The sequence below is a fragment of the Eriocheir sinensis genome, chromosome 43, assembly GCF_024679095.1.
Source record: "Eriocheir sinensis breed Jianghai 21 chromosome 43, ASM2467909v1, whole genome shotgun sequence".
NCBI lineage: Eukaryota > Metazoa > Arthropoda > Malacostraca > Decapoda > Varunidae > Eriocheir > Eriocheir sinensis.
Window position 1 is genome coordinate 11,489,092 of NC_066551.1, and position 10,615 is coordinate 11,499,706.

Here is a 10,615-nt window from a genome sequence, read left to right on the forward strand (position 1 = left end):
TATATATATATATATATATATATATATATATATATATATATATATATATATATATATATATATATATATATATATATATATATATATATATATATATATATATATATAAAGAACATAAGAATGTAAGGAGTCTGCAAGAGGCCGGTTGGCCTATACAAGGCAGCTCCTGTAACCCTAATCCCTCCTTACCTCACTATCCATGAATTTATCCAACCTCTTCTTGAATGTATCTATGGTATTGGCACTTAAAACATGACTGCCAAGCCTGTTCCATTCGTCCACCACTCTATTGGTGAAGTAATTCTTGCCTATGTCTTTGCTGAATCTGAATTTGTCTAACTTAAGGCTGTTGCTACGTGTCCTACCTGGCTCTTTTACCACCAAAACCCTACTGACATCCCCTTTATTAAATCCCTTCATCCATTTATAGACTTCGATAAGGTCTCCTCGCAAACTTCGTCTTTCCAGAGAGTGTAAATTTAAATGCTTAAGTCTATCCTCATAAGGCAAGTTTCTCACCCCTTGAATCATTTTTGTCATCCTCCTCTGTACAGATTCTAACATCTTGATATATCCATTCTATGGTAGGGTGACCAGAACTGGAGTGCATAATTAAGGTGAGGTCTAACTAGAGCTAAGTAGAGTTTGAGGATGACTTCAGCGCTTCTATTGCTTACGCATCTCGAGATGAAACCCAGTACTCTGCACGATTCTTAGCCTGAATGCACTGGGCTCTTGGACGAAGGTCAGTGCTCACTAAGACTCCTAAGTCCCTCTCATACCCAGACCGGCTTAGAGGAGTGTCATTTAAGGAGTAATTATGTGAGGGGTTATTCCTACCTACACTCAGAATACTACACTTCCCAACAGTGAATTCCATCTGCCACTTCCCCGCCCAATCATATAGTCTGTCAAGCTCATCCTGGAGAACGATAGCGTCCTGGTCTGATTGGATTACTCTACCGATCTTGGTATCATCTGCGAACTTACTGACATCACTTCTAATCCCTGTGTCCAAGTCATTGATGTAAAATTATAAATGATAAAAAGCAGCGGACCCAGCACCGACCATTATATACGATCATTTACTCAGTTATTCAAGTGCTATACTCATTCAGACATTCTTACTCACCCTCTACATTGTTTACTCAGGGTAATTAAAAAAAAATACTGCAATTTACATATTTCCCATCATCGACATCTTTGCAATCTCTTAAACTCTCACTCATTCACTCACTCGCTCACTCTCGTTTCGCGGAATCACAGCCTCACTCTCTACACTTGCTCTCTCTCACACATTTGTCGATACTCATTCATTCTTTAACCCCGAAAGGTGTGGAATGTTTGTTTCGTGTTCATTGAGACCAAGCTTTACTCCCTTCTAATTCATTCCATGGTTGAGGTAGTCATCGTGATGGAAATGGTAGTAGTAATAGTAGCAGCAGTAGTAGTAGTAGTAGTAGTAGTAGTAGTAGTGGTGGTGGTAGCTGTAGTGGTATAAATACTTCAAAACATATTCCATTCATGGTGATTTTTTTTTATCCCTTATTTCTTGTAGTTTATTATCCAACATTCCTTTTTAAGTTAAACTCCATTGATATGCAGTCACTTAAATAATTCGTTTTCTTTGTTTCTGCGTGCACCTTCATCCACTTCTTCAAAGGCTGCCTTAAAAAACAATATTTTGTCTCGCCGTGAAACATCTAGTACATAAGACTGCATTATTATCCAGTGGAAAACTTTAATTCTCGCTTTATCGTATGTTTATGCGCTTTTTATACTACCCACACTTAATAATACATAGTGGCGGCGTCCGATGAATAAGTTAGCTCAAGCCCATTCAGAACAAACGTTAGACTATTTTTACGTAATTTTCCTTCATTCGTTTGACTGAGATATTAAACGCTTCTTTGAGTAAAACCTAAGGAGAGAGAGAGAGAGAGAGAGAGAGAGAGAGAGAGAGAGAGAGAGAGAGAGAGAGAGAGAGAGAGAGAGAGAGAGAGAGATACACACACACACACACACACACACGGTAGCTCAGTGGTAGAGCGTCTGGCTCACAACCAGAAGGACCGGGTTCGATTCCCCGACCGGGTGAAGATATGTTGGGTTTATCTCCTTTCACGTGTAGCCCCTGTTCACCTAGCAGTGAGCAGGTACACGACGTAAGGCGAGGAGTTGTGACCTCGTTGTTGCGGTATGTTGTGTGTGAGTGGTCTCAGCCCTCCCCAAAGATCGGTACTATGAGCTCTGTGCTCTTCCGTAGGGGAACGGCTGGCTGTCTCGAGAGACCCGCAGCAGACCAAGAGGTGAATTACACACACACACACACACACACAAGGTTATGATCCCAAAACCTCTCCTCTTTTTCTCCTTTGTGCCCCCTTCCTTCCTATTCCTCCCCCTTTTCCTGCTTCATATGCTCTCCCCCTCCCTCCACACCTTCCACCTGATGCATTAATATTTCACCTGTGAACCAAATTATCCCCATACACCCTCCCGTCAGTCCTCCCTTCTTCCTCCTCCCTTCTTTCTTCCCTCCCTTCCTTTCTCCCCCACTCCTAATCCTACCTTTCCTCGCAATTAATGTTTCACTCTGTCCCACTTTACCCTGGCTAACTACCCAACCCTTGTATTAAGATAATTGACACACATAGCCAGGAAATTACTGAAGGAGGAAGAGTACGGGCTTACCTGTAGACTGAACACCTGACAAGGATTATGCGGTAGAGTTGCGGTAAAGATAGCATTTTTTTTTACTTTCATTTTTTCGCGTAAGTTAATCAATAACTTCTGACCTTTTTCTTCATTTTAGTTTCTTCTTCCCTTTCCTAACACGACTTTAATGGAACTTCTCCCCATGTTGGGTTCTCTCCTCTTTATTTTCCCGTGTTTTGTGTTTCTTCATCGCTTGGTTGAAACAAAGCGATTTATGACTTTTTTTCTCAATTTCTCCTTTTCCACGTGGCTACAACGAGCTTTTTTCCTTTTATATCTCATCTCCTTTTTCTCCCTCATGGTTACAGCTAAGTGTATTTTCTTTTCTACAGGAGAGTATCCAGCGGCCATGCAGACCAATAAGGGTTCTCCTTCCTCCAAAAGCTCCCTCCTCCTGCTAGCCGCGGTTGTCGCCAGGATACTGTGCCTAGGCTGGCTAGAGGGCACCTAGGTAAGTTGCCTGGTTACAAATATGGCAGGGGAAGAGATGGCAGGGTGCTGGAAGAAAGAGCATAGAAAGATTGAGCAGGAATATGACATAGAATAAAAGGATAAAGAAAGGCAGGGGATGGAAAATAATTATAATTTAGAGACGGGAATTGAATTCATTGGATAGGCAGTTGAGGGAAACAAGGAAAGAGAAAGAGAAATCAGATGAAGGGAAAATAGATAAGCACAGAAAGAGTGTAACACTGATGTTTTGTGTATATGCGTATATATGTTTACAGAACGCTACGTCGAGAAGGTAGATATAGGGGAGAGGTAGTAAAATTATGGGCAAACACTTATCCATTCTGCGAAGCACGCGTCATTCACACAGCTATCAGTAAGCAGCTCACGGCACACAGCACACGGTACTGCAGACAGCTCACAGACTCGGCGCTCAGAACTCAGCACAACAGTCAGCTCACAGACTCAGCGCACGGCACGCGGCACATCAGTCAGCTCACAGCACACAGCAGGATCGCCAAATCGGCATTTTTTTTTTTTTTACAGCAAAGTTGACAGTTCAAGGGCTTAAAAAAAAGAAAACAATAATGACAAAAAAGCCCGCTACTTACTGCCCCTAAAAAGATTAGAGAGGGAACGGCCGAAAGAGAAGTCAATTTCGGGAGGAGAGGTGTCCTGATACCCTCCTCTTGAAAGAGTTCAAGTCGTAGGCAGGAGGAAATACAGATGTAGGAAGATTGTTCCAGAGTTTACCACCGTAAGGGATGAATGAGTGAAGATGCTGGTTAACTCTTTCATAAAGGTTTTGGACAGTATAGGGTTGAGCATGAGTAGAAAGTCGTGTGTGGCGAGGCCGCGGGAGTGGGGGAGGCATGCAGTTAGCAAGTTCAGAAAAGCAGTCAGCGTGAAAATATCGATAGAAGATAGCAAGAGAGGCAACATGACGGCGGAAGGTAGAAGACTAACAGTAAGAGGAGGAGAGCTGATGAGACGAAAAGCATTAGACTCCGCTGTATCCAAAAGAGCTGTGTGAGTGGAGCCCCCCCACACGTGGCATGCATACTCCATACGAGGGTGGACAAGGCCCCTGTATATGGATAGCAACTGTGCGGGGGACAAGAACTGGCGGAGACGATACAGAACACCCAACCTCGAGGAAGCTGATTTAGTGAGAGAGATGTGAAGTTTCCAGTTAAGATTTTGAGATAAGGATAGACCTACAGTAGGATATTTAGTAGTGAAGAAGGTGACAGCTGAGTGTTGTTCTGGCTTGCAAACATGAGTTTGTAACGAGAGAGAGAGAGAGAGACCCCGACCAGAAAAGGAGGGTGGGGCAAGGTTAATCTGCACAGCCGTGTTATGAAATGTAGTTGACAAGCCTTAATACGGTGTCAAAGAGCTTCCTTGTCCAAAAGTATCTAAGAAAAAATAAATGAGTAAGAGAATGAGAAAAGACGTAGGTAGGGAAGAACATTTATACAGCATGTGCCCAAGGAAATGGAAAACACATACAAGAAATAGAAATTAACAATTTTGCATTTTCATCTTTTGTCTCTACAACGTTGAACATCATATTCTCCATTTTCTATATTATCATCCTTTTAATCAAATATTCAACCGTTTACAATACCATTTTCGTCCTTCACACTCTGCTTTCAAAATCTCTTACAACCTTTTTCTTCAGGCACACTGCGGAGTGGATTCACACTGCCACTGATGTGTCGCTCAGCCACTTCGTCTGACCAGCCAGCCAAGTCTCCATGAATCTCATCTACATTTCCGTGGTGCCGTGGGTGCCGGCACCACATGGGGTGCTGGGCGGCTGTGTTCACACACCAAACCGGGAGCGATGGCCAAGGAAGTTCACCATCCAGGCTGCTGCTGTTGGCGGGCCTTGCCATGCCTCTACTTGGTGTCCCTGCCTGAGACTTCCTCACTCAGAAAAAAAAATATCGAAGCCTAGGAGCTGTGGGTCTTTCGAAGTGGATATTGCTTGAAACTTCTTTTTTTGACTGTGAATCTTAACAATATCATACTTTATACAATCTTCGACGACGTTTCAATTTAACTACTGTGTTTATATATATATATATATATATATATATATATATATATATATATATATATATATATATATATATATATATATATATATATATATATATATATATATATATATATATATATATATATATATATATATATATATATATATATATATATATATATATATAACTAAACGAGGCAAAATGTGTACACTGAAATCGAGTTACTTTCTCATTTTTCTAAATAAAAATTTTGCTAAGATCATGTTTCATAAATGTCTTGATTATTTTGAGACGAAGCAGTTGAGCTTCACGAATTCCAATACACAAGTTTGGGGACTGACGCCTTAACACTGCGCTGCTACAACCAGTGCCGGGCTAAGGACTCCAAGGACACGGGGTAAGCCTAAGTGAGTGCGCCCCTCAAATACTTCTGTCAAAATATATAAAAAAAAACTCCCCTTCTTTACCCAACATTCCTTCTTCAAGAATATATATATATATATATATATATATATATATATATATATATATATATATATATATATATATATATATATATATATATATATATATATATATATATATATATATATATATATAATGGTGGGCATGGTTCCGCTAATCCGCTAACCGTTAATTAGCAAAGCTAACTTTTTCGTTAGCTGATTATCGTCTTCGCTTTGAAAACAGTTAGCGCATCAGTTAGCTTCCGCTAAGTGTACTTCCTCCTCCACTAACTCTTCAGTCCACTAAAAAGATCATTCAGGTTTGGTCTTGTTCGGTGTGGGCAAACACAGCACCAGTTGAGCCACATGGCGCAATAATTCCAGTTCTTTCACTTTTGGGTACATCACGCCTTAAAGTAGGCTAATTGGACAATTATTAGGGAAACTTTTTGGTATTTTAGGGAAATGCATCTTCTATTTCCATCTTTTTGAACTCGGGATTTAATAACAAGAATTCGATATTTTTCACCTGACAAAAAATAAACTTAAAATAATAAAAATAAAAGTCAGTTATGGAAAAAAGTTAAAAAAATGCGTAAATTTGCGTGAAATCTTGGGTAAAATATACGGATTTAGGATAAACCGGAGGCTTCTTTCTCTTCTCTTCTTGTTGTTGCTTGTTGGGCTGTTTGTTCAGTTCATTTGCGTCGTTGTCACCGTGAAGTCGCGTTCATTATTGTCGCCTTGTTTATCGTTATCGATGTCATGGAAGGTGACCCGAGTGAGGACGTTTTTTTTTCCGCCTGAAGATGCTGACCCTGTTAGGGAGCCGGCAGCAGCTGTGGGTGAGGCGGACATTCAAGCTGACGGCCAGGAGTCCCAGAAGTTCCAGAACCCGTGGCCCAACCTGGAGAGGTACTTTGTCCTTAAATCAAGGGATATGACGAACGCCAATGTCTTGCACTTCCGGTGCGTCATGTGCCAACACAAGGAGACCATCATTAACGAACAAACGGGGTTTTAGAGCCAAAATACTAAACCGAAGCTAAATTCATATATAAAAAAAGTTAGCGGTTAGGGTTAGCTTCCACTAATTTCTTTATCAATTTAGCGGTTTAGAGTAAGCGAAGCTAACTTTTTAGTTAATGGTTTACCAGTTACCGAAGCTAACATTTCAATATATATATATATATATATATATATATATATATATATATATATATATATATATATATATATATATATATATATATATATATATATATATATATATATATTTAGAAATATACATATACCTCACCTTCTCTTCCTCACCGAAACACAGGTTTCTGAGGCTACTGACAGCAATCTCTACTCTGTTCCCTCCTACTATCTCTATCCTCAATTTCAATCCAAAGCTGGATGTTGCGTCTACGTACGCAACGACATCACTTGCTCTCGTGCCCACGACCTTGACTCTTCTGAATTTTCCACCATCTGGCTAAGACTTCATTGTCATTCTATTACTAAATACATCTGTGCTGTTTATCTTTCACCTAATTCTACTAACTATGTAAAATTCTTTGACTACCTGAATTCTAAAGTGGAGCACATCTTGACCCACTCTCCCTTCGCTGAAATCTCCATCCTAGGAGATTTCAATGTTCACCACCAGCTTTGGCTTTCATCCTCTTTCACTGACCAGCCTGGTGAACAAGCCTACAACTTTGCTCTCCTCAATGACCTAGAGCAGTTGGTTCAGCACCCTACACGTATTCCCGACCGTCTTGGAGATCGGCCCAACATACTAGACCTCTTCCTTACCTCTAACCCTTCTGCTTACTCTGTCAAACTGTTCTCTCCGTTGGGCTCCTCCGATCACAACCTTATTTCTGTATTCTGTCCTATCGCTCCTGTACACCCTCTGGACCCACTGAAGAGGCGATGCTTCTGGCATTTTGCTTCAGCTCGGTGGGACGACCTGAGGATGTACTTTTCCGATTTCCCGTGGAATGATTACTGCTTCCAGGATAGAGACCCCTCTGTGTGTGCCCAGCGCATCACAGAGGTGATTGTCTCAGGAATGGAGGCATACATTCCACGTACTTTCTCTACTCCCCATGCTAAAAAGCCTTGGTTTAATCACGCTTGTTCTCGTGCTGTCAAAGATAGAGAGGCAGCTCACAAAAGGTACCAGAGCCTTCGAACTCCCGCTAACCATGACCTTTACATTTCCGCCCGGAATCGTGCCAAATCTATTCTTCGACTTACCAAAAACGCCTTTATCCATAGCAAATGTCAACACCTTGCTTTCTCTAATTCTTCCAGAGACTTCTGGCACTTAGCCAAAAATATCTCCTCCAATTTCACTTCTTCCTCTTTCCCGCCTCTTCTTCACGCGACTTTCTATTCATGCTCATCCCTATACTGTCCAAACCCCTTATGCAAGAGTTAACCAGCATCTTCACTCTTTCATCCCTCACGCTGGTAAACTCTGGAACAATCTTCCTTCATCTGTATTTCCTCTTGCCTACGACTTGAACTCTTTCAAGAGAAGGGTATCAGGACACCTCTCCTCGCGAAATTGACCTCTCTTTTGGCCACCTCTTTGGATTTTTTTGTGAGCAGCGAATAGTGTTTTTTTTTATTATTGTTTACTTTTTGTGTGCCCTTGAGCTGTCTCCTTTGTTGTAAAAAAAAAAAAAAAGTGGCAGGCATCCCCCCCCCCCTCCATGCCCACCTGCCTATCTCTCCTTCCCTGCCACCCTTTACTACGCGTCAGGTGTATGTGTGTGCTCCCCTCTCGTCCTGTTTGTACACTGAAATGTGACACTGAGCACCTCATCTTGGATGACTTTTTATTAGTTTTGATTGTTCCCAATTGTTTATGATCGTCAAATCATTCATGTTGCCTTATGGTTCATGTTATTAGTGTGTGTGCTACCAACTCTGTCTCTTATTCAGCAGAGTTGGTGATATCTTGTTGAAGGCAAAAAATTAGAGTCAGGATACAGACTAAACAAAACTATTTGAAAGAGAATGATTAGTTTCAGAAACGGTGTTTTGGAAGTTCATTTGAGACTACACACTTTTTCACAGGAAGCAAAAAGGAGTTGGCTGAACAAAGCACAAAGTAACTTTTGTTCTACTTTGATTCATTAAAAGATGAATATGCTATTTGTGTCATGTGCATAACACACTTTTATTTATTGTTTTTTTTTTACTCATTCTACATTTTTTTTAACAGTAATAGTCACTCTACCCATAATACAATATGCATTTAAGATGTGACTAAGGATCCAAAATTTTGCTGTAATTTCATGCATACCATCACACTCTCTATTCCTGTTTGGAGACATTTATGTTAACTTTCCCTGTGAACATTTCAGACGAGATCATCCCTGAGCTTTACATTGCATCCCAGGATGCCAGATCAAGGCCTCCCAGGAGAGCTCTTCCTGCGATACACAAATGATCCATTGTAAGAACAACAGTTACTAACTTATCTCCCTCGGAAAGCACATGTGAAATAGGATTTTGAGTTTTTAATACCTTGATTACTGAAGATGACGTACGTAAAAACTTGAGTTGTGCTGTATTATTGAAAGAGGCTTTACATTGGGATTCTTAAGTAAGTAACCTAAACATTGTGATCATTCCAGTGGGCAGCCAGACCCTGAGACATGGTCAAAGAGGTGCTAGTGCCCATGGGCTCAATTATCAACCAGTCTGAGTGGGTATACGTTCTTAGTGGCCTTGAGCCAGGCACTGAGTACACCCTTCGACTGGTTCTCACAGTGCAGGGAACTGAGCCAATTCATTCACAGATGTTCACCTGCACCACCGCGGACGAAGGTGAGGAAGTCATTTTTAGCTTGTCTTTTGCTTACGTGTTGTAGTACTAACTTTCATTATTCTTACAATAACTTATATTAATATTTTTTCTCAATGAAAACTTGCGTATAAGAAAAGTATTTAAACCCAGTGAAACATAATCTTCCTACTGAGATTCAAATCGTGATCAGCCATTATATTAAAAAAAAAGTACATATGAAAATTTGGGAAAGAAAGACACAAGGAATAAATAAATGCTACATATAAGAGAAATTAAATAACTTCAGCTGGGACAGTCTCCATCATAATTATGTTGAAACTGATCTGCATTGTATTATTAAAATTTTGATGGATAGTCTCTCTGTACGCTACGAGGTATTTTTGCCAGTCTCAGGCTGGGGAGTGACTGCTAAGTAACTGGCCCGCTGGATGCTACACGGCGGAACAGACGACTTATATGTTTACATGTGTGTGTGTGTGTGTCTATATATATATATATATATATATATATATATATATATATATATATATATATATATATATATATATATATATATATATATATATATATATATATATATATATATATATATATATATATATAGACACACACACACACACACACACACACACACAATGTTGTGTGTGTGTGTGTGTGTGTGTGTTATAAAACGCTATGTTTTCAAAAAAATTTGACGTATATATGGGTGCCACTATTGTACAATTACGGTCGTTGAAATATCGTGCAAGAATGTAGTTTAATTAAACTACTTTTATACTGGATAACCATTATGTAATTAGCCTGTGGAGTAAACCAACGTGAAGATATTCGAATAATTCGTTTAATTTAATGACCATTACCAGAGACGGCAGTGACTAATATTCTGAAGTACTTCGCACGGTCTTTCCTACTTATTTCACAAATCATCATCTATTAGCATGCCTTCATTTATACTACGCCTGTTCTTCTTTTGTTCACTCTATGCCAATAATCAGTTAAAGTATTGTTTCAAAAGCCTGAGTGAGATAGACCGTGAGTTCGGAACCAAATGACCTCAATTCTACTTAAATTATATCCATCCTAAGGCCCATTAGCTGAGAGTGACTCTGCAAGGTCTAAACCCAGCTCCCAGAGACTTC

The 10,615-nt window shown here is 40.0% G+C and overlaps 1 protein-coding gene and 1 long non-coding RNA gene across 2 annotated transcripts in view; both read left to right on the forward strand.

Moving 5' to 3' along the window:
• LOC127010462 (zwei Ig domain protein zig-8-like) overlaps positions 1-5,251 on the forward strand; it is a 63,190-nt gene extending 57,939 nt beyond the window's left edge. The window contains exons 6-7 of the mRNA XM_050884676.1: positions 3,051-3,169; positions 4,853-5,251. Of these exons, the coding sequence (XP_050740633.1) occupies positions 3,051-3,169 (119 nt within the window). The 3' untranslated portion in view covers positions 4,853-5,251. The remainder of the gene's footprint in view (positions 1-3,050; positions 3,170-4,852) is intronic.
• A 206-nt stretch (positions 5,252-5,457) lies between these two features.
• Positions 5,458-9,951, forward strand: LOC126980220 (uncharacterized). Its single transcript, XR_007732977.1, has 3 exons — positions 5,458-5,613; positions 9,031-9,122; positions 9,304-9,951. It is a non-coding gene; the product is annotated as an uncharacterized LOC126980220 (long non-coding RNA).
• Positions 9,952-10,615: the final 664 nt, after the last annotated feature.